General features: G+C 37.0%; 2 protein-coding genes across 14 annotated transcripts in view; one reads left to right on the top strand and one right to left on the bottom strand.

Moving 5' to 3' along the window:
- Nucleotides 1-10,953, bottom strand: part of BRD9 (bromodomain containing 9) — a 24,507-nt gene extending 13,554 nt beyond the window's left edge. The window contains exons 1-8 of one of the 9 annotated variants that reach the window (XM_068200406.1): nt 10,734-10,953; nt 9,628-9,848; nt 7,869-8,001; nt 6,155-6,215; nt 5,226-5,370; nt 3,295-3,405; nt 2,366-2,478; nt 198-287 (exon numbers count right to left, since the gene is read on the bottom strand). In XM_068200406.1, coding sequence (XP_068056507.1) covers nt 198-287; nt 2,366-2,478; nt 3,295-3,405; nt 5,226-5,370; nt 6,155-6,215; nt 7,869-8,001; nt 9,628-9,848; nt 10,734-10,806 — 947 coding nt within the window. In that variant the 5' untranslated portion in view covers nt 10,807-10,953. Of the gene's footprint in view, nt 1-197; nt 327-2,365; nt 2,542-3,294; nt 3,406-5,225; nt 5,371-6,154; nt 6,216-7,868; nt 8,002-9,627; nt 9,849-10,733 lie in introns of all 9 variants that reach the window. The other 8 variants (XM_068200388.1, XM_068200397.1, XM_068200384.1 and 5 more) reach the window with 8 other exon arrangements.
- On the top strand, nt 6,833-23,622 carry TRIP13 (thyroid hormone receptor interactor 13). 5 transcript variants are annotated; one of them, XM_068200469.1, is made up of 14 exons: nt 6,833-6,856; nt 8,006-8,070; nt 12,968-13,133; nt 13,444-13,573; nt 15,803-15,858; nt 16,807-16,897; nt 18,215-18,287; nt 19,259-19,322; nt 19,574-19,660; nt 20,442-20,548; nt 21,198-21,351; nt 21,533-21,645; nt 22,807-22,876; nt 23,444-23,620. In XM_068200469.1, exons 1-14 carry the CDS (start codon nt 6,848-6,850, stop codon nt 23,537-23,539), a joined length of 1,281 nt encoding a protein of 426 aa, XP_068056570.1. In that variant the 5' UTR covers nt 6,833-6,847; the 3' UTR covers nt 23,540-23,620. The 5 variants fall into 5 exon arrangements, with proteins under 5 accessions (XP_068056570.1, XP_068056580.1, XP_068056551.1 ...); XM_068200479.1 differs by lacking the exon at nt 6,833-6,856 and adding an exon at nt 7,608-7,756 and having other exon boundaries at nt 23,444-23,622; XM_068200450.1 differs by lacking the exon at nt 6,833-6,856 and adding an exon at nt 11,289-11,391 and having other exon boundaries at nt 7,942-8,070; nt 23,444-23,619.
- Nucleotides 23,623-24,131: the final 509 nt, after the last annotated feature.

A 24,131-nucleotide genomic window follows, 5' to 3' on the forward strand; every position in this document is an offset into this window, starting at 1 on the left:
TCGTAGCAAATAAGCATACCCAAGGATGGAACAGGACATAGCTATCACATAAAATCAAAAAAAGATAGTAACATAAAGAGAAGCGTGAAGATATCATATAATATGGAAGTCTTCATTATATTTTATATATAAAATAAATGCTGTACATCAAAGTATTTCAGGGCATTATATGGACATTAGACACTAGGGCCAAACACCTTAGGTACTGGGTAGAGCATCTCCTCACACCAAATCCATTTCTCTCTCGTGGGTTATCTTCTTCCATTTGCTTAGCTAAGAATTTCTCTCTGTATAGAGATTCAGATCCAATACACAAGTAAGTTTTGCTATTAAAGACAATAAAAAGATCACAGGATCATACTATTATGAGACAAACGTGTTATACTATTTTGTTTCATTGAAAATTTAAGAAAGGGTGTACACAGCAGGAAACTCCACAACAACTGGCATTTTCTGTTACACACTACAGAATACTTAAAGGACAAGAATTTTGAGAGAATGTTAAGAAGATTGCAACATCCTAAACAAAATTTTAAAAAACTATTTAAATATTAGGAAGTTCAAGTGATCAACTCACTTACTCCTTTATATAGAGGTCTAAGCTACTTTAACACTTCGCAAACATTGACTTCAACTCCTCTGTAACCATGAAATATGAAGGCAAAAATAACTGCTATTAGGTTAGATTAAGACCCTCTAAGGGTCTTATTGTTCATTAAAAAATACAGTATCAATCCTACAGATGCAAAATTACATGTATGTAAAAGTTCACGTTACTTAGAAAAAACCAAATTAATTTCAACTAATAAAGTTACATAAATATTGAGAAGAACAGGAAAGTAGATTTATATTACAACTGATTGCTGATAAACTGTTACCAGGACAAAATTAAAGGTCACAGTTTTTAACTGTCTGATCTGTACATTAAGGTAGACAATAAAGACAGAGCCATGCTGTATGGTTTGGCCGTCTCAATTTCTTCCTCTGTGACAAAGAACAAAGTTACTCCTGTGGCAGAGTTTATGCAAGAATTAATGCTGGACACCACACAAACCAAATTATTGTGTCTTCTAAAAAAACAGAAACAATCAAAAACTAAAGCACCTCCCCCTCAAGAGTTGTTTACAAAAGGTGCTTTCAGTTGATTTCCATCCACAATCCATTAAACAAAGAACAAATAAACCTTACTTAATTCTCTATGATACAGCAACAAATTAGTTTTTGTATGTTATCATTAGAATAGCTTCCACCACAGATAATTACTGTTTAAAATTATTTTTGCAGATATATGTTGCAGACTTCTATTTCCAGAAAAAACCCTAAATCAGAATACTACTTCTTCCATAAGCACTAAGGATTACAAAAATGCTGAAAGTGTAAAAAATCAAAAGTGGCTGATGAGCACACTAAAGTTCACTTTAAAAAAAAAACTGAAACAAAATATATTTCACTTTTTTTTACTTTGAAGATTTAAAAAGAAAACTGCAAAACATATCTACGTGATCATATTATTTACAACATGGCTAGTGATGCTCTGTTGCAATATTTTTTCCCATAAAATTCCAGCTGATATGTTTTATAATTTAAATTCAATCTATCTTTGGATGCCTATGCAAGAACACTGAATAATATAAGTTGCTTGTAGATCATGGTTTCTGCTAAAATCTCATAAAATAAATTGCCTAAATTCAGATTTTAAAAAAATTTTATTAACATTAGATTTTAGCTATAAAAATATGAATTTGGTACATGGGGCTACCTATTAGCTGGAGTATTACTATTGCACTACCAATGTATTTTACCAAGGAGCTTAATAAGATTCCACTGGGGAGATGTTATCATCTGCTCCAGAAATAATTTCCTGTACTTTCATAACCTGTCAGACAAGGTTAAAGTTAAATAAAATCACCCACTGATCTGGGGCCACTTTGCCCTCCTGGGAAGAACCTCTTACATTTTGATGAGACTGCTTTAGGAAAGGAAAAAAAGGGACAAAATGCAAAAGGTATCTGTAGCTATATCCAAAATAAAATAACATTTTAAACCATCATGAGAAGAAACCACTCATTATTTAATACAGATATAAAGAAGAATGAAAATATCTATATAGATATTAATTTTAAGTGTTTGAAAGAATATGCAGTCATCTTTTGAATTGTTTGCTTCAAATTAGGAATCACTGGGTTATTAAACATGTTCTATAAACAAACATGTTCTATAAACAAACAAATAAAATACAATAAAATTGCCCATTTATCCTATGGACCTCAAGGAAAAATGCTGAGTTTTTTTCTCAGTTCTTTGCTGCTATGTAATACTACAAAAGCTACAACAAGCCAGTAAACATGCCCATTAAAACCTTTACCTAATAACTTCTTTATTTTGCTTTTTGGATTTCTTGGTAGTCTCTGCTTGTACAGGAACAACTTCAGGAACAGGTTCTTCAACTGCTGTGTCTTCATCGCCCAAAAGAGCTGCCTGCTGAGAAAAATCCATGTCCTGCATAAACGACATGCTGCGCTTCAAAGCTAACAGCCGTTCCTAGAATCAGAAAGGACAGAGCAGCAGGGACTTAACCTTTCCCTCATAGCCAAGATGCTATGATAATGGGATGGGATGGGATGGGATGGGAATAGCCATGGCCTTATTTTGTTCTTAATGTCTCATTTCCAATGGTGATGCAACATGATTTGGTCATGGTAGCATGGCATCAGAATTTCTGCAGCCCAACTATCAAGAGACAAACAAACAAACAAACAAACTGCATATGCAAAAACAACTACTTTACACAAAACTTACCGTCACTGTAACACATGCACACACATATGTGCACACAGAGCAGCTCACAAAAAAACCTTCATTTGACAAGCCAACAACTGTACCTGAGTAAAAAGTTGTGATACCTCTGAAAACTCCTCAACACCCAACACCTTCAAAAAGGTACCACTTTTTTGTTTACACAGAAATAAAACTTAAATGAGATCTTGTTTCCAAAGTTTCAGCCAGAAGCAGGATTTTACGGTAGAGTTCAATATATGTGGATTTGAACTGCTTCCACTGAAAGAAGCTCTCACAGACTTCAGTAGTGCAGGCAAGGTTGAGAAATAAGTAAAAAGTTACTGGGTTATAACAAAAATGCTGTCAAGCCCTTAAATATAGCAACACTAACGGGCACTGCTGCAATTCATCACAGATGGATGAAACAACATTCACCATTGTTACTTTGTTCCATTTAAGTATGGTAACATAAAAACTCCCAAAGTTTCTGCTTTTTGTTTTTAATAGGTCTCTTACTTTGCTCATCATCTTAAAGCCTGTGTGCAGTATCTTCTTGGCTAGCTTGTAGTAAACAGTATCCGGTCTGTTGTAAGTCATTGCATTATCGCACATCAGTTTAAAATCTGCCTGTAAAATACAAAACAAAAGAACTGTAAACATTTCAGGTCCTTTGTTAACTGACTGGAAGATACCACTTCATCTTGGCAGCTCTTTGAAGAGCACAGTAATATTCTAGCAGTAGGCTCGTGAACACAAGCCAAAAGCAGAATTGCAAAGGTTTGAGCCTCTTCTACCTCTCCAAGATGCTCAGTTTCCTTTGGAACTGGCTTTTGGTTATAAAAAACACTCTTTCCTGAATGCCAAACGTAGCATCTTCTCCTTAACCAAGTGGACCAAATACTGTACTGAGCTACCAAGGTAACTTTTTACAGCATTATAAGCCCTCTGCCTCCAATAACCAAGACCATCACAAAGAAATTGAGAAGGTGACATGGACGTGCAAATTCAAGTGCTGCGGAAACAGCCAGTCTTTTGCTTGCCCAACTTTGAAGCAGACCCTTTTTTTTCTGAAGCAAAATGAGTGTTCTGCATCAATTGCCCCTCTTTTAAATGCAGGACAGAGTGCTTTCAGACTATACTCTTAGACAGATTATTTATTGTTTTGTGACTAGTCTCAGCGAGTTAGGTAACCTTTTGAGCAGACTTTGTTTGAGAAGTTAAAAACCTACAAACTTCATTTCTCAATTAAGGTTATGGCTTATAGTTCTGTGTAATTAGGTACCTTCATGTATCTATAAAGGAAGTCCAATTCCTTTTTTGCTCTAATATGGGCAGACTCTAAGGAAACTTTTATCACTCCTCCAACTACTAGCAGAAGCTAAATCCTTAAGGAAAAAAATACTAAAAAATACTGCAATTTAGGGTTTTTTTAGGTTTCTATCCCACTAGTTTCAATACGGCAACCTTGCCTACAACTTAACAGTCACAGAGCTCCCACCCAAACTTCCCTTTTAAGCTGTTGAATAACACAATCCAGCAACACAGAATTTAGAGACATGAAGGCATTGCTGATGGCAATGCTATCATGAATCCTTTCTCACTATTTCCTATAAATCTCTATAGCATATTTAACAAAACAGAATAATAATCTTTGTCAAAGCATCTGTAAGAAATGTAAACCATTCTTTGCTCAACTTGCTGTACTTTCAGAAAAAGAGATTAACCCTGAGAAACAAACCAATGCTCTCCTGCTGAGGCTACCATCATATCAACATCAGTCTAGGAAAAAGCAATTCCAAACGCTGCTAATAATTCATGACCTTCACAAATCAGTTAAGGAAAACTCCTCTCCTTCAGGAGCTAGCAATACTATGAAAACATTTCTTACTGCACTGTCTGTAAAACCATGATGTATCTAATGAATTATTATAGCAATAACAATACAATTAATAACCAAGTTAAGCTGCAAATAAACTTGCCAAGTAAGTTTCTGCCAGAAGACAATTTCAAATGAAGTTATGCGAAAACCAGAATAATTAAAGATAAAAAATATGTAGCTGTTATTTACTCATATACAAGACGCTTCAGTATATCCACAGGTTTCTTGCAGACAGGTCCAAATGACATTTAAATCAATCTAACAAGGTCTAGATTAAAAAAATGACAAAAAAAAAGAGCTCAGTGGCTTAAGTCTTTGTGATAGTCTTCCTCCTGTTGAAGTTTAGCAGCATAAATTCCACAGAACTTTAGAAGATGCTCTTGGTTTCCATAGTAATTTATAGAAGATTGTAGTAGAATCTGACAGATTATTTGTAACACACTAAATATACAAAAGTGCTCAGTTCTGGAAAAAATGAGCATTAATTAATGTAACAAAGACTTCTACAGATAAAAAGAATCTTTAGTTTCTTACTAGTTGTGAAATAGCTAAATCTTTATTAATTCACCTTGAATTCAGTGACTGACTTGTATTCATTTGCTGCAATTTTTTCCTTCATCGTGCCAAAATCCATAGGGTGTTTTATTATCATGGAATATCCAGGAGCAATGGCATCCGTGACTGGAAAAGCAAAAAACCCATGAGGATCTTTCCTAAAAATAAAAACAATACATTTAGATTTACAGCAGCAAACAAAATGATTCTTGCTTTTGCATCACATTAATAACACAACAGTACTACTAAAAAAACAAAAACCACAAAAAACATTCTCATAAAACAAATGCATGTTTGAAAAATTTCCTCATAAAGGGGAGCATTGTGATTTCACATATGTAGACTTATTTCAAAAAGAAATTCTTGAAAAGTTTCATTAAAATATCTTTCAAATCAATTCAATGATCAAATTATCAATTCAAGCTAGTTCTTGTATTTCTTAATTAATTCTTGTATGTTTTCAGTGTCTCTACACTCCAACTTGGTCTTTTGGCTTCATTGAAGAAAAAAGCTCAATTCTTCTTGTTCATAAGGTCCTCCAACCAGGTCTAAATTTGTTTTGTATCTGACAGTGGACACTGAATAAAACAAAATTTAACTGAAACAGTTCAATCTTCTAAAGTATTGTAGAGTTATAACTGGCTTTTAATCCCTAAACTAAGTCATTAATATTTAATAAATTTATAATGGCAATGTATAATCTGCCCAAAACACTTATTTTCCTGCCCAATGCTAGAATTGCAAACTTGGTAATAATTACCCTCAACTTATCTTTAAAAACAACCAGATCTGACATGGTTACAAAGGTTAACAAATATCTCACAAGTCAGTCGCCAGGCACTACTTTCAAACAGAATACAAGGATAAGAAGTTGCCAGGTAACACATATAAATATGCATCAGGCATGGCCAACACAGCTGAAGATACAAAAACATTTACTACCTTTGAAGCTGGCGAAGGAAGTGTTCCAGTAATTGCTGGATTGGTGTGCTCTCATTTTCAGCTGCATTTTGAAATGAAAACCCAGATAAGTGCAATGAAACCACATATGCGTATATTTTTTTATTTAAAAATATAAGTAGCAGAGTGAAAATCTTACTACAAGTACAGCTTGTACTGATCTGAAGCTGAATGTATGAACATGGATTTCAAAGCAGAAGCACACTACCTATTTCTTCTTCCTTTATTTTCTGAGCTTTTTTTATCACATTAAAACCTAGTACCCATTAAGTCAGATGTAGTGCTAAGTTTAGCAGCTCTAAGAATATGCATTAATAAGATTAAAATAATTACGTAATATATTTTTGCAGAAAAAGTGAAACTTGGTTGCTCAAATACTGCAGTTGGGAAATCCATATTCTTACAACACGTTCGCTGTGCAATTTTCATGGTTTCTTCACCATAAACCTCATGCAATTCTCTAAACCTTTCAATCACAGAGTGACAAACAGATGCAAGAGAGGAAATGATTACAGTTTCACTTCCTGTACAGATCACACAAGAAACACTATGTGTTAATTACCTGTTACTTCAGAAAGACTGGCTTTAAGTGATGTTTGAAACATTAATGAATCATCAAGACTTGAAAATCCAGCTCTCCATGATAGAGGAAAGACGTTTCCTTTCTTAAACAGAATGGATCAGGTAATTTATATGCTTTCCAATACCATTTTACAACCAGATGAAAAGAGAATAGTAATGGAAATATTTTTTATCTTGTCAGTTTTTAAGGCTCCTGACTACTCAAGAGACATAAAATTCTGACCTGAAAATTTCAGTTACCTTGACAGCTGATGGCCACTGTTCCTCAATTTAATGTGTGGTCTCAATTATAAAATTCCTTGGGATTACCTGACTAGTCAAAGGGCAGTATTCCAAAGACAAGACTCACAATATTCCTAAAGGCACAATTTTTTTGCTACTAGGTCCCATTTTCAGGCTTATGTATAACTGAGATCTTGATGTAATTGAAAATTTTCTCAAATAAAGGTTTCCACTGCGTAATGCTAAGTTTTAATTATCAAGCAATCGCTACAGGTAGAAAAAGCAAGGCAAAATCTAAAAGGATTAAACATGCAGAAGTTGCCACACACAGCTGACAAATATTTTGGTTGGCGATAAGAATTAAAGAAGATTTGTAAATGAAAAACAGGGGTGGTATATGGTGTCTACAGTCTTTGGAGATACACTATCACAACTTCCTTTCCATGAGAGCAGAGATACTAAAACTCCACATAGGTTAGAAAACAAAAAAAGATTATAACAATATGTAAGAAGTCTCCACAAGAGTGTTTTCCCTTGAACTAAATGAAACCTAGTTTCAGACATCCTGATCACTATGGTATAAATGCTAAGGAGAAGGAATTAGAGGAGCAGTATGTGAAATAATACTTTTATAATGAGGTTTATCTTGCCAAGAAACAGAGGCCAGAGACAGATGTCCTTGGCAATGTCATTCACCTGAAAACAAACCTACTAAAACACGGAAGCACCAAGAAGAATATTGACTTTTCAGATAGCAGACAGTTCTGGATGTTGGAAAAAGTAAAGTCCATATATTTCAGTAAGTCTTCATTAAAATTTTACCTTTGACAAAAGCTTTGTTTTGTGTGCTTTTAAAAAGAATCAAAATAATTTAATCTTTCACACTCTTCACCTGGCTGAGTTCTGCATGCTCTGACAGGACGATCTGGAGGAGGTTCAACCTCCACCTTTTTCCCAGGATCAAAGTCATCAGTTTCTCCTTCAGTATCACACTGTTCCTTCTCCCTTTTCCTCTTTTTCTCTTCCTAGGACAGCAGAGAGAAGACATATTTTAAAGGGATGTACTTGGACGGTGCAATTCCACACATCAAAAGGTAAGAAACAGTGATGTTTTTAATTTGGAATACTCATTCAATATCCAATTACAATACAGTTTAAACAATACTGCATACATTTTCACTATCACTTTTTCAATTTTCTTCTCCAATTAAAACTGTTGATCTTTTGCTGCTTTGTATTTGATACAGTTCTGTCATTCATGATTGTTCTATCATTCCTGCATGTTTATTGAAAAGACGAATTCTGAAGCTATTTATATGTAAAACTGCACAATAACCTACACCAGACAGCAAAGAAAGTTAATTTGCTATTGAGTACAGATGAATCTCTGTGGCTCTACTCTCAGCAATGTATTTTTGTTGTTTGTCACATTAAACAGAAATGAGTAAAGTATGTGACAACTCAGCCAACAAAAGAACCATAAGGAACAATGGCAGCAATTAACGATCTCTTCCTGAGTTTCAAAGCAAAGGCACACCTAAGTCATTCCTGAAATCCCACAATCATTATCCATATTTTAACAGAAAAGCACACTTTCATTAACCTTCCTTAGCCTACAGTTTTATTACTTAACTATCCATTAGCTTATTTTGAATGTATTAATCATGTAGTTCTGGGGAAAAAAAAAATCCAAACAACCCCCACCCCACAAATCAGTAAAGGCAACTGATACTTCAAAATCTTGTATGAAAGACAGCTGGTTTTGCTACATTTCAAGTCCCAGCCTGAAACATCTGTACTAAGAAAATTGTGCACTGTCTGTGCTGTACTCAAGAGCTTCTGAATGATCCTATGAGATCTGTCACTTCCAGATGATTTTTTTTTAGGCTTGCATTACTTGGAACTGTTAGATGTTAGCAACAAACACACACAAAGTAGCACCAAAAAACTGTCACACAAGAATAGTAAAACTACATGACAGGAAATAATTAAAAAAGCAGAAAGGTCAGAGAACCATTATTACACAAAATAAATACTCTTAAAATTGAATTGTACAAGTAACTGTGCTGTGAATGCCTCACTGCTGATTTTAATCAAACTCCCCAATGTTCAACACAGACAACTAAGATGACCACCCTACTTGCTACTAACAAATTGACAAAGCCCAGAACACAGGTTATTCCAAGAACTAAAGATGTTATGTACCACAGTACTCAACAGTTCAGAAGCTGTTTTGAATAAACATATTAATTTCAATGTCCAGTAACTTGGCACTTCTCCAAAATGTAAACACAGCCTGGATTTGAAAAGCTGAAAATACTCTCCCTAAAATGGTAGCAAAACATGTTTGTGACCAGGCTAAAATACAAAAGATCCAACTGAAAAACAGAAGCATGCATTCAAGGCAAATAAATAAGGATAACAAAAAGTTGTAAGAAGAAGCTTTGTTCATAGAATCATCACAAAAGGTATGTCCTTTAAATGGCAGAAGTACACCAACTCACACACAAAGGTTTTCTACATTTCTGAAGTGCTATCTCCAGGCAATAAGCTTGTTGTAACAGTGATGTAAACAAAGTTCTGCAACAGATTTTAGACCTGATAAGCAATCATGAAGGCTGATGTGTCTGAATTCTAAAACCACAGCTTACCTTTCTCTTTCTTCTTTCCTCATCATCTAGATGCTTTTCTTTTTCCTTCTCTGACTTTTTCTTCTTTTTTTTCTTCTTTTCTTTATGTCGTTCTCGCTCATGATCTGATCTATCATCGTAGTAACTAGAGTCATGCCCTGACCCAGAGAGCTCAGTGACTTCACTGCCTCCAACTTTAAGAACCAGCTTTAAGGGTTTTTCCAAAGGCTTGTCCACATAATCTAAATTAAAAAAAAAAAAAAAATTAATAAATGCACAGGGACCTAACAGCACACAGCAATTACAGAATCAGTCTAAATTAGGTCAGAAAAGAGCACTGAGATCAAGCCCGATCTATGACCAAACATTACATGTCAACTAGACCATGGCACTAAGTGTCACATTCAATCTTTTCCTAAGCCCCCGTGTATGTATTCTAATACGTAATCATCCTTTTTGTAAAGAAATTCTTTCCCAATGTCCAACCTGAAGCTCCCCTAGCGCATCTTGAGGCCACGTCCTCTCGTCCTGCCGCTGGTTGCCTGGGAGAAGAGACTGACCCCCAGCTGGCTACACCCTCTTTCCAGGCAGCTGCAGAGTGACAAGGTTCCCCCCTGAGCCTCCTTTTCTCCAGGCTAAACAATCCCAGCTCCAAAGCTTCTTCTAGAACTACTGTTTATAAGAATTCGCTGCAAATCAAAAATATACACAACACATTTGAAAAGAAAAACAATAGCTAAGACTAACAAATCCAAGGTAACAAACAGTCGTTCTGCACGTCCTACGTTGTGATGTTCCACAAACCTGCAAGACGTAAGAAAACGACTCTTCGGCCCCCCCTAAAAACGTCGCAAGGTCCTTGCAGAGCAAGCTGAAATTAAGCATCATTCAAGCACCGCAGCGGCCGGATCCCCTCAGGAGCGGGCGTGGGAAGCACGGAGACGCTCCGGCTCACACCCCACCGCCCGCCCCGAGTTCCTCGGGCCACCGCCGGCAGCTCCGGCACTCGGAGCGCGGTCTCTGTCCAGGCCCCCCGACCCACGCAGGGACGCCGGGCCCCGCCGACAACCGCGCTGTGGGAAGGGGCGGGCGCGTCCCGGGTACAAAGAGGCCCCTCCGGCCCTTACCGCTGTAGGTGGTGGCGGAGGTCGAGCGCCATTCTGCCTTCTCGGCTTTATGCTTCTTGTGCTTCTTCCCCATGGCGGAGCCGCAGCCAACCCCGCCGGAAGCGCTTGGGCGGGCGGACCCCCCCGCCCGCAGCGGAGGAAGATCCGGGTGAGGGGCCGGCTCTGCCTCGCCCAGCGCGTCCTTTACAAAGAGTGGCTGCCGCAGTGTGTGCCTGCTGCCTCAGGCTCGCCCGCGCTCGCAATCCCCGTCGCTCCGGCGCGTCGCTCCTGAGGCCGTACCTGCCTGAGGTGATTCCTTGTCCCCAGCGCTGAGGTGGGAGCAGCCGCCCGCCCGTCCGTACGCGCGAACGCGCTCGCGGCGCGTCCCGAGCCTGTCGTCGCCATCTCCTCAGGGAGGGAAGTGCCGATCCCGATCCTGGTCCCGCTCCCGATCCCGTACCCGGTCTTTGCGGGGGGCGGTGTGCACCTGGCCGGGGAGCCGGGAAGGGCCGTCCGTGCTGTGGGCGTATAGCAGTCGCTGGAAGTCGCTTCTCTTTGGTGTCGCTTTTCCTCTAGGAGCGAAAAAGATGGAAGACGCTGCTGGAGATTTGAAGCAAGCGCTCCCAAACGTGTGTGACGGGATTCAGATCCATGTGGAAGTTCACCAGAAGTCGAGCAGGTCTCTGATCAGAGCGTTGCTTGCTGCCACTTGTGCCTGTTTCCTCTCGGCCTCCTTCTACGCACCTCCAAGAGCTCGCAGGACCCAGTTCTGCCTTCTCTGTACTCTCCCGGGATTTTCCTCACCTGTGTCTCTTCCTAAGACTGAACAAATACACTTTGCTCAGTTTCACCTTGTGGGTCATGTCATCCAGTCTCATAATGAAATTGTTTGCCACGTTCTGGATTTGCCCCAGTTTATCCTTGTCTCTTTTGTGTTGGTGCTCACAACTGTTCACAGTACTCCAGATGTGGACTTACAAAGCCTGTGGATGGAAACAGTTACTTTGCCTAACATATGCAGTCTTGGTAGCACAGCCTCAAATAAGGTTGTCCTCATTTGTAGCAAGGGCACACTTGACATATTGTCAGCTTGTCCACCAATACCCACAGGCCCTTTTCTGCAAAACTGTATGTCATCCAGTTGGCCTCTGATCTGTTCTGTTATCTGGGCAGTGTATGAGAGCTAAGATTTCATGTTTACCTTTGCTGAATGTCAAAAGCTTCCAGTCAAACCATATTGCCAACCTGCAGAGATCCCTCTGAACAGCAGCCCTGCCCTCCAGAATGCTAACAGTTCTCCCTGCTTTGGTGTTATCCGTAAACTTGATGCAGGTACTTTCCCATCCCATTGTCAAGGATGCAAAAACAGCACTAGTCCCGATGCTAATAGCACCACACTGCCTTTCCCCACTCAAGTTACTGACAACGCTGCTTAATCTTTATACTAATCACAGCCCTCTGAGCTGGACAGTCAGGATGGGGAGAACCCTCCTTGTCCATTTATCCAGTTCTTATCTTACTGTTTTTGGATATCTGGAGAATATGGGAGAGCATGTCCAAGGTGTTAGAAAAATCAAGGTGTAAAATATCCACTGTGCTATTTTTGCCAGGCTTAACAGAAAACTGAGAATTTGCACTGGTTGTAGATGATTGAAATTGCAAAATTAACTTAAATCTTCAAATGGTATTTATTTTCCTGTAGTTTTTGTCTCTTTTTGAATTCTCCTTATATTGTGTCCCCATGCTGACATTTCAGCTGTCCTGAAAGTATAATGGAGCTTCCAAGCTAAGCTTACCAAATTCATTCTGTAGCTTGGCTCTGAGTCTTTCTGGGTCTTACTGAAACACAGATTGCATAACTGCTTTCCATTCTTGAAGTCTTCTAGCTGTCTCATTCAGTATCCCCTGATATGTCCTCAAGCAGAGCAAATGGTATTATTTGGATTATGTCTTTTAATGCACAAATTAAAAACAACTATCTAGCTTGTTGCTTTTGCAGGCAGACTGAATCTGACAGGTTCTTTTGTCCTGTAGAATGTTGGAGGAGGATTGAGTGGGTTTGGGTTTGTTTTGTGTTGGGTTTTTTTCAGATTGGGGGTTTTGTTTGTTGGTTGGTTGGTTGGGTTTTTTGGTGTGTGTGAGATGGAAGCTGTTTTCCATGAAGGCCTCACATATGAAATGATGCATTCTAACACAAATCCAAATTTCTTTATAAATGTCAATGCCATATAGTAATGGTGTTTCTTTCTTGTTAGTGTGGCCAAGAAAGAAGATATTAGGATGAGTGTCTTAAAGCTGTTGAACAGACACAACATCGTGTTTGGTGATTACAAGTGGACAGAGTTCGACGACCCTTTCCTTAACAACAACGTGCAGTCTGTGGCAATAGTGGATACAGAGCTAAAACTGAAGGAAAGACAGGTATTCCTGGTCAAGAATGTGCCCCTGAACTACTTGGAATGTACTACTTTGAATGTACACCTACTACTTAGGTGGTAGCCTAAGGGCAGAAGCAAGACAAGGTCTATAAAGTGATGTAGTATCTTTTGTTAGGCTGACTAGTATAACTAGGAAAAAGTGGTTAAATTTTTTTGTTACCATTTAGTAAAGTCTGAAACAGAAATAGTAGGCTTCAGAGATAAATGCCAGCTGAAAACTGTGACTTTCTTTTGCTCAACTATCTTTGAATGCGAAATATGACAGGCAACAAATCTTTTACTGTTCTTTCTAGCCTATTGACCTGAGCACAAGCAGTCTTTCTCTTCATATTTTTCATCTGAATGAAGAAGGACCAACCTCTGAAAACCTGGAAGAAGAGAATGAGGATATCACTGCAGCTCACCACTGGGTGCTACCAGCAGGTACCTGTGTGGCATTTCTGGGACCTCTAGAGCAATAAAGAAAATATTGCAGAGGCTAAAAATGTTTATAGTTACCTATTAAAGGTATTATTTGTATTTATTGTTTGTCTATAGAACAAATATGTGTGGACTTTTTTCTTTATGGAACAAATAATTTTGGACTTTTTTCTTTTGTGGTTTTGACTGAACTGCTGCAGGTGATTCCAAAACACATCCTTTATTTCTGTAATACTTGTGGATGTGTGGAGATAATTGATCTTGTGGTCTAAACATATAGTCATAATCAGAAGCATGCAAGTTTTTAACACTGGTGGTTGCATTCCAAGTTTTATTTAACTTGAAGATCCACAAGAAGCTTATCACTTTAAATATTCATTTCCAGAGCCCAATGCTGGCTTCCAGCCCCTATGACAGTACTGCTCTTATACATGAAACAGACAAACAAAGTAAAGAGATTTAGTCCTTGTCTTCTGGAGAGGAAAAATTATTCTTTCCTCTGTGATAGAGCCAGATCTGCCTGTTACTGTCTTGTGCTTGGGGAAGTTGGATTCTCTGCCTGAAAGGCAAAGCACAGGTGTGAGCTTTAGCTCAGAGAGGCAGTAATTTTGAAACATTTCCTACTCTTTCCATGTTGTGAAATGCTTAATGTCATGGTTTGACACGGAAGTGAATTTTCTCAATAAGTTAGTAGTCAAAGGGAAGGAGATGGAGAGCCTGACGGCACCTGGAAATTTGCTGGCAGAGGAGAAGGAGAAAACGGGGGGGCAGATGCCCAGTAGGGGAGTTCTGAACAGAGATTTCAGCCAGCCGGGGAGTCTGAACTTTTAACCCTATCCTAGAAAATGAAGGCTTTGTAAAATATTACTCCTCCTTGATTTATAGTAGAAGAGAGATAGTCCGGGACCTGAGATGTTAGAAGAATAATTTTTTAAGTGGGAAGAGATTATGGAGTAGCTTTTAGCTGGACTTTTCTTGTTAGCCATAGGCTGAACTAAATTTTCCTGCAATAGAGACTGCATTTTAGGGGGATGCAGTGGTAAACCAAAGAGACCTGCTTCAGCAACCACCAGCACAGGAATGGCAAGAACAAAGAAAAGCTGAGGAGGGAATGGTGATGCCCTCTGTCTTCAGGAAGAAGATGATCTCTGTTCTTAGACCCTTGACCCCGGGGGGAAAATGGGGAGGCACTGTAGTCCCAAGATAAAAAGCTGAACTGTTATCTCTTTTAGTCCATGGCAAAGCATCCTTAAAAGAGCCCTATGAGCAGTCTGTCCATGCAAGGTGGTGAGAGCACTGTGACATGGAAACTTAAGGGTGGCAATTGTGTTTCCTTGGGGAGTCTGTGGTGCTAGAGAGACTTCTCTCTCCTTTGAGGGATTGAGTATTGATTATCTGAAGGGTGGCAACTTGATCAGGAATTTTGGGTGGTGTCTCACTGTAGTTTTGTTAAAAATTGAGTAAGAAGAGGAGGAGTGTTTTAGAGGGTCTTCATCCTAGATTTAGTGTGTGTGTCTTTTATAGTAGTAGTAGTTGAATAAAGGTTTTTTCCTTTTGTTATTAAGTTTGGGCCTGCTCTGTTCTGTTCCTGATCACATCTCACAGCAATTATTTAAGAAGGTGCATTTTCATGAGGGCGCTGGCATTGCGCCAGCGTCAAACCAATAACAATCCATTACATTAGTTTTCAGGAAGAATTAAATCTGATACCCTGACTTTATTGCCACAATTTTGTGGTTTATAGTTGTTCAGTCTTTTTTGCTTTTCTTTGCTGAAAGTTAGAAGCCAACACCTAGGAATGATTGATACTCAAATGACAACTTTAGTTTTTTATGTATTATTCAACTAGATGGATAAAATTTGCCTTAGAGCCCTCCTTCTACCACAAGTTTTCATTACTCCCTTGGTGAAATGTAAGTTCATCCTCTACTGAGAATGGAAGGAATTCTATTTTTCATTTCATGTTAAGAAATTAACATTAATTTCTTCTCACAGTTATTGGAGGAAATAGAAGCTGAAAAACTGCTGAATTTGTCTGTTAGAAAGTGGTGTTTGCATTTTGAGAAAAATAACTTTTTTTTCCCACAGATGCTTTACTTGCTTTCATATATGTGTTCTTAATTCTTCATTTTAGTTGAGCGTTATTTGAAAACTGTTTTGTGCTGCAATGATGAGTTACAGGTTTCCAGACTGATTTATCCTAAACAGGTATATAACATATTGTTTTTGCAGCTGAGTTCCATGGCCTTTGGGAAAGTCTTATCTATGACACTGAAGTAAAATCAAATGTAAGTTGGAAATGAATAACAATTACAATTGCTTGAGGAGAAGTAAGAGTTGAAATTAAGCCTGTTTGAAGTTTGCTGCATCCTATGGAGATATGGGTGCAGGCTGGGCAGAAGGGAATGGGAGTTTAACTTTGCTTCTTGCAGCAGCTAAACAGTTAGTGGGCTTGGCAGTGATGTCAGCAAGCACTGTTACTGTTCATGCAAATACTTACGCAAGGATTTGACCAAAGCTGAGTGCCCTGCCACTTGAATGCTGGCAAGACATTGGAAAGAGACAAAACACTTCCATGGGGTCATTTTCTGGCTTGAAGATCCTGTCTGTTCATCAGAGGTTGTGATGATAACTGCCAGAGCTTGTAGAACAGTAATACTGTAATCTGAAATCTAGTGATTGTGATGCAAATAAAACCTACAAATAGTTCAATTCAGCTCTATCTCAAGTTCTTAGAAACAAATAATGAATTTGTTAGCTTATTTGTAATACCATAGATACAGGAGTCTCACTTAAGTCTTTATAACCAAATACATAAAAGCAAAACATTCTAGTGATTGTACTTCTTAATTTATAAGGTAAATATCAATTAATACATCCACATTTGTCTAATTTATGGAACAGCTTTCAAAGTCATCTGTGAAATTACAAGACTATTTAATTAGACTTGCTTGTGTATTAAATAACAGCAAGCTGATCACTGTTGAGTACAAGTGTGTAAGGGTAGAAATAAATGGTTACTTTTAATGGCTAAAACTTGAACTGCTGTAAAATTGTGATAAATCTTCCTTCTTTAAACCATGGGAATGCCTGAGCATGTTTGGGTTCTATGGGCTCTTTTTTTTTTGTTGTTCTTACGAGTACACAATAGACATCATTAGAAATTGATTCTATTTGTGGTTATATTTGCAGTTATATCTCTAATTTGTGTCTTTCTATCTGTTCTCTTCATTTAGTTACTCAATTATGTGACGACAACATTATTATTTTCTGACAAAAATGTTGACAGCAACCTGATATCATGGAACAGAGTTGTTTTGCTGCATGGTAAAAATGATCTGTTTTAAATCAAGTAGATTCATTGGCCATCTTTTTATACTTTCCTTCTGGAAAGACTTGTACTGCAGTCCTGTGTAGTGAAATGAGGTGATAGATACAAAAGCAGCACCTCAATAATACAAATTTGGATGAAATGTAATGTCAGAGTCAAATCAATGTTCATATATTCTGTGTTTTGCATGAATTTAAATTCTAAAGTTTACAGTGCAGTGACAACTGTAGATTTCTTAATTTTAAGTGATATTGTTGCATTTTTACATAATGAACAAAAAATAAAGCAGATACTGAAGATATTAGGAGGCATATATTAGTTAAAATTCTATTTCAGTACTAAATATTTTGTTAGTTATAGCTTTATAAAAACTTGGGGAAACTGGGAAGGCAATCTGTGTTGTGTTGTTGACACTGTGTTCTGCTGCCAACTCTTGCTAGTTTAGTTACTGTTATTTTAGTGAAGCTGAAATCTTCAGCCAGTCCTAGCTTACTTTGGAGGTTATACCACAAATGAGATTAGCATCAACTGAATCAATTTTCATGCAAAATGCATCTTGCATTGATTTTGTCATCAAGACTGGTATTCAAAAATAAAAGATCATAGTGGAAATATTTTTTGATTGTACTTAAGTTACAACTGTCAATTTAGAAGCTTCAATTTTAGATGTTTTTCTTTTGTTAGAAGCTTCTGTGTTAGATATTTTTGTTTGAAAGACTTTATTTCAGACTCATACTCTGGTAACTGTGCTTGTACTTGCCTCTTTGGAGGAAGTCTTTGTGGCTCTTCCATGGGGTATTAAGTCAGATCCAAAGGTTTGTCCCAGATTATAATTCCAAAGATGATCTGGGTTTCCCCAAGGAAGAAATTTCTGGGAGAGTGGACAACTAATCAAACTGATCATGATACATTTCTGTTTTCCATGTTAAAAGAGTGTGTTTCAGGAAGATACAAATTTGAGCATAGCACTGATTATAGAGAATACTGATGAGTATTAGCCCTGCAGGGATGATACTGTCGGAGTCCAGAACATCCCTTTGGCTGCTTGACCCCGACATGATACTCTTTGCTTCTCTGGCTGTTGAGTGTTTTAACTTTATGGTGTTTGCATACATACAAAATCCAGCATTAGCTCTAGGACTGTAGTCAAGGAAGCAATTTTCTCAAAATACTCTGGTGTACGCAATCATTATCTGCTGTGATTTTACTCTACAGTCAGTGCTGTAATGAAATAAAGTGGTTAAAAATCTGTTAGATGTCATTAACAATCTAATGCAGACTCTGTGTAATGTATGGATCTGATTTCAAATCAGGCCCTCCTGGAACTGGGAAGACTTCTCTCTGTAAAGCATTGGCTCAGAAGCTGACAATTCGACTGTCATACAGGTGATTTTTTTTTAAATTTTTCACTTTAGCTTACTATACTTAGTTGTTCTTTTTCACTAGCCCAAGTATATTTCATATTTAATTTCAAGTAACTTGTGCTTAGTGTGAATGTGTCTTCTTTTTTGTAGTGCACCAGGCTAGCAATAAAATTGATCTGCTAGACTGATTAGGGTATTTAAAGGCCTTGTAAAATGTGTAATTATTTGTCCCAGGTGCGTAAAAGACATTCCAGTGGCAGTACAGTAGTTTTTACTCACTTTGTACATCAATGAGTATTAAAGGCCAAAGGATCAAGGAGTATTTTTGTTTTTGTATCTTCATGTTTGATAGAGCCTGGTTTTAATAGGTAGTGATTTTTTAAACTAATTTCTTTTATACTTGGATTGTCTGAATGCCACAATCTGCAGAGGTCAGTTTATGTATCAGGCAGATAATAAGAAATAGCCTAAAAGTTCACAGCAGCCTACCAATATATATATATATATATATATATATATATATATATATATATATATACATATAAAAAAAGCTATATAAAATACAAGTTGTAGCATAAATAATGTGTAATTATTGGCAAGATCTGACTCTAGCCCAAACTGAACATATGAAAATCACAGGCTGTATAATGTGTGGTTGAGATACTTTGTCACTTCTTGCTATACTGAAGAAAATCTTACACAGAGAAGAATGAGGCAATTATTATGGTAAGAGTTACTTACCCTGTTCTAATGAAGAAATTCTAATAGCAACTTAATATAAGAATTCTAGTGACATTTTCAGCAACGTGACAAGTTCTAGCAACAAAAATAATACAAATAAAACATGTTATATTTTGAAAGGTAAGTAATTTAAAGTATGAATTCACAGAATTCCAGGGTCAGAATGTTAGGAATGAGACTTACAGAAGTTAATGATATCTCTGATTTTTATTTAGAATGGATTTGATACTTCTTTTTCTCTTCATACTTTAGGTATAGGTATGGACAGTTAATTGAGATAAACAGCCATAGCCTTTTCTCTAAATGGTTTTCTGAGGTATGTATTGATGTACCTAATAAAATAAACTACATATTTTAGAAATTAAACTGTAATTATTCTGTTTAGCTTGTTTCCTAAAAATGTGCACCAGAGATTGTTCAGAATAATTAATAAGTTTGAGAATGCTTAAAGAGAAGTTTTATTAGAAAGTTGTTTTAAAACCCAGGCATTTACACCTTTAAATATGATAAGCCTTAGAAAGTTGTGTGTAAGGAAATAGTTAACATATGCATATGGTGTCTTTCTAGAGTGGCAAGCTTGTAACCAAGATGTTCCAGAAGATCCAAGAGTTAGTTGATGACAGAGATGCTCTTGTATTTGTACTGATTGATGAGGTATGATTCCAATAACATTGTTGTACATTAAATATAGCAAAAAGGAAATTGATGGGAAGGAGCTGCGGTAGTGCTCATTCATAAAGAACAATAAAAGCACATTTATGCTATTTCATAAGCTACATGATTGTGCAGATGAGTGAACTTTAGTCTTTACTGCTGCAGATTTGAGAGGTTTGGAAGGAACATAGGGTGACTTAGCAGGAAAATTCCAGCTGAAAATGAATTGAAACCTTTATTGGTGGAATTTCCTTTGCTGCTGTGTGTTTACAAGTGGAATATCGTTTTAAACTTCAAAGTAGTCCAGATTTATATTATTTACATTTTTGTACTGCTCTAAAAAATGTGAATATGGTTCAGTTCATTGTTGTTAGATTTTCTTCAAACTTGCCTAGAAAAGCAAGCTAATACCTTATTAGCTTTGTCATACTGGAGTTCCTATGGGGAAGCTCACTCTAAATTCAACTTATTCATTTTTCTGGTGATGTCCCATTCCTCCACCTCCAAAATTTAAAATGCAAATCAGCCTCCATTCTGCAGTCTAAAAAGGAATTTCCCTTACTACACTTTTCTTCCTTGACATGCCTTTCTTCCTCCCTGGAAATTCCTACCTAACAAAAGATTTTGAAGAAGTTTTAGATAGTAGGCACAGGAATCTGAAGGTGTATTGCATGGGTTACCTGTTTGCTGCCAGGACTCCAAAAGTGCAATCTTTTTGGCTTTTTTGGTGTTTGGTGATTTTGTTGTTGTTGTTTTGGTTGATTGGTTTGGGTTTTTGTAGGTGGAAAGCCTCACAGCAGCCCGCAGTGCCTTCAAGGCAGGCACAGAGCCTTCAGATGCTATTCGTGTGGTCAATGCTGTACTGACACAAATAGACCAGATTAAAAGGTATTGTTTGCATATTATTGCAACAGCAAAAGGTTATTGACATTTTCAGTACTCCCATTCCTGCTAAATTTCAATTCCTGCTTGGAATACTAAACCAGATTAGTTAATGAATAGTTATTCTTTGTTCATGATGCTAATCTTGAAAAGAAATAGGAGTAATCCAGCAGAATATTTTACACATATCTGGGTGGACAATCAAATCTATGGACAGTATGCTTTCCCTAAAGACAGGGAGAGAAAAAGGACAGATCATCATGATGTCTGATCGGAGAACAGACATCAAAATTGAAATGTAAAACATGTTGATTAAAGGTTCAAATTTACAATTCTTTTAATAATCATTTTTGTGTGTGTCAGAAACTATGCCAGTAGGTTCTAGGTAGTTACCATATATCACTTCTGAAATAGAATTAGAGGAACTGTGGACAACTGAGAAACAGCTGAAGGAAAGATACTGTGCATTGAAATAGTCTGGTGATACCTGGCCAAGAGCTTCAGATAATTTAATGTAATTCCTGATTGACAAGAATGATGTGACAGCTTATTGCATAAAATTTTTTAAATCATAGGAAGGAAGGTCTCAATTTGTCAGTCACAAAAGGAGATAAATCTTTTACATGTGACCTAAAAATCTGGTTTTGTCTTGAAGGTATCCCAATGTAGTTATCCTGACTACTTCAAATATTACAGAGAAAATTGACATGGCCTTTGTAGACAGGACTGACATAAAACAATACATTGGACCTCCATCTACTGCAGCAATATTTAGAATATATCTTTCTTGCCTGGAAGAACTGATGAAGGTAATATTTGAAAGCAAAACTGTAAAATGTCATATTTTAGTAAATTTTGCATTTTAATCATACTTCCTAAGTAACAAAAATACATACACTTCATTCCTTTTCTTTATTTCTACTCTTACTGTAAAATTTAATTTTGAATGCACTTATTTTTCATACAACAGTGTGTTACTCTCATTTCTAGTGTCAAATAATATATCCTCGACAGCAGCTTCTGACACTCAGAGAGCTTGAGATGATTGGCTTCATAGAAAATAATGTGTCAAGGTTAAGCCTTGTACTAAAAGAAATCTCAAGGTAAGATTCTGAAATTTTACTTTTTTCATACATATATACTGAATTATGGAATGATGGTAAAAGTAACCAAATTTCCTAACAGCTGGAGATCTGAAACAACTCAATCTTTTTTCTGCTTGGGATAGTGCAAAAATCTTCAGGTGACAAAAAGTGGAAGCAATTGCAATTTGCTAACATTTCTTGGTCTCAGATGTGGCTTGGCCTAGTACTGCTTCTGGTTTGTGCTCTGCCATTTGAAATCCTCTTGACAAGTTGCTGGATGGATTAGCTTTAGGTGTCAGTGGATGTTGGGAATTGTAATGCACTTTAGCAGAAATAGCATGTGCCTTAGGTCCTGCTAAGAAAGTGTTTTGAAATGCCTTGCCATGTGCAAGATCAGTATTTAGCAGGAAGATATAAGTGGACAGAAACAAGGGGGAAGGGAGTAAAGTGTAAATAGATAATGTTGTGGTTTGCTGAATATGCTGGTAGATCAAATGGTCTTTCACTGCAACATAACAGTTCTTGAAACAATAAAAATTATATTCACAATATCAAGCAATGTTTTTTTTCTGAAGTGCTGGTACCTATGGAAGAAAATAACACTCATAAAATCTGCGAAGTGTGTTTTCTTTCTGTTCCTGAAGTATGCAGTCTTAACAAGTGAGGAGTGAAGTAAAAGCGAGTAAGTTTTTCCAGGCACAGAGGTTTGCATTTTATGCAGACCGAGCAGTGCTTGGAGAAGATGCTAACATACACGAAGTGGGTGAGGTGAAGGAAAATGTGTAAATGGTGGGTAGAAGGAGACAGGCAGTACCCATAAGGTTCAGCATTCAAACCAGTTTTTTTCCTAGTCCTTCAAAAGTGGTTGTGTCCATACCATGCTGTGGTAGACATTCCCCCAAAGTCATGAGATTGGCACAGCAATGTGAAGGGCCTGATGTAAGCATTGGCAGGCAGCTGTGCCTGTGCTGGTGCTGTGTACTATGCTGTGTAGCCTCCCACAAGCAGAATTTGTCTGTTCACTCCCTGCTCCTGCTAAAAGAGATGAAGGTGACCTGTTGAATTGTCATCTGAAGTTCTTTTAGAGCAACTTAATGGAGCAACACAGAAAAAGGAAAGGCCTTCTTTTAAGAGTAGATATTTAGCATTTAAGCAGCACTTGTCTCTGTTTTACCATAGAAAAAGTGAAGGTCTTGGTGGCCGGGTCCTGAGAAAGCTTCCTTTCCTAGCACATGCACTTTATATTCAAGTAAGTTTATTATATTCAAGCTAGTTTATTCTGTTCATTATATTTTGGGTTGAGTTCAAGACAGGCAGGAAGACATCTGAACACTGCCTGAAGCAAAAGATTGGTCCAAACCTCCCTTTTAATCTAAATTGCACTTGTTTCTGCAGCTTTGTAGACTGAAACAATTATGTGCTGTCCTTAATTTAGAATGGGATTGAAGAAGACAGGTGGGATTGATCTGCCCAAGACCATTCTACTTTTAATTAAATAAATGAACATTAATATTGGTGCTCTTATAATTTCTTGCTGAAAAAAAACCCAAACCTTTACCACTTTATAAATAATATATTGTTAAAAACCTTTTTCCAAGCAAATATAGAGTATTGCGACTGAAGATTTCATGCTGGTTGACTTTGACTTTGCTGTACTAGCTGATTTTAAATAAACTTGCAGTTTGGTTTATAGCATTTTGCAATTTTTGTAACATAAATATAAAATATTTCTCTTTTAAATACTGTGATTTTTATGTAAAATACTATGTCTGCCTCTTGCTGTGGTGTGTCTAACAAAATGTTCTCTTATTTTCAGTCCCCCAGTGTCACAATGACAACTTTTCTTCAGGCCCTTTCACTTGCAGTAGACAAACAATTTGAAGAAAAAAAGAATCTTGCAGACTGTGTGTGATACTCTATTGTTTTGTAGTTGACTGTATTCTTATATTTTTCATACAAGTTGTGCTACTTTTATGCATTTGTAAAATAAATGCATTTGTAAAATGAAAGGCACTTTAAAAAACCTGGAATGCCTCATCTGGTTTTTCAAAATGTTCATTAATAAACAACTAAGGAAGTTCACAGCATATTTTTGAAACTTTTATTGCAAATGTCAATAAAAGGATTGTAAAAGGTTCTGGTTTTAAGTCAGTTTCCATCTTTTGCCATTACTACAAGTGGGCAGGCTTCTGTTCCCTGTTTTTAATCATTAATTTTCTATCCATGCATCTGAAATAACAGGCATGAAACTGGGAAGATTTCAAAGTGCTCAGTGACACACCAGATCTTTCATAGTGACATCTCTTTTTCTTGAAATGTAAAATAAATTATTATGGAATTTAATTACATCAGATTCAAAAATTTAAAATCAGGAGATCACATATACATTTACACATAAATGTAAATTATGTGATCTCCTCAGTTTGTTAAATTTTATAAAATTTCGTAAAAAATTGGGGGTTTTTTATGTTTTTGAAAGGATGTGAACCAGATTGGACCATGTT

The sequence above is a fragment of the Anomalospiza imberbis genome, chromosome 1, assembly GCF_031753505.1.
Source record: "Anomalospiza imberbis isolate Cuckoo-Finch-1a 21T00152 chromosome 1, ASM3175350v1, whole genome shotgun sequence".
Lineage (NCBI taxonomy): Eukaryota > Metazoa > Chordata > Aves > Passeriformes > Viduidae > Anomalospiza > Anomalospiza imberbis.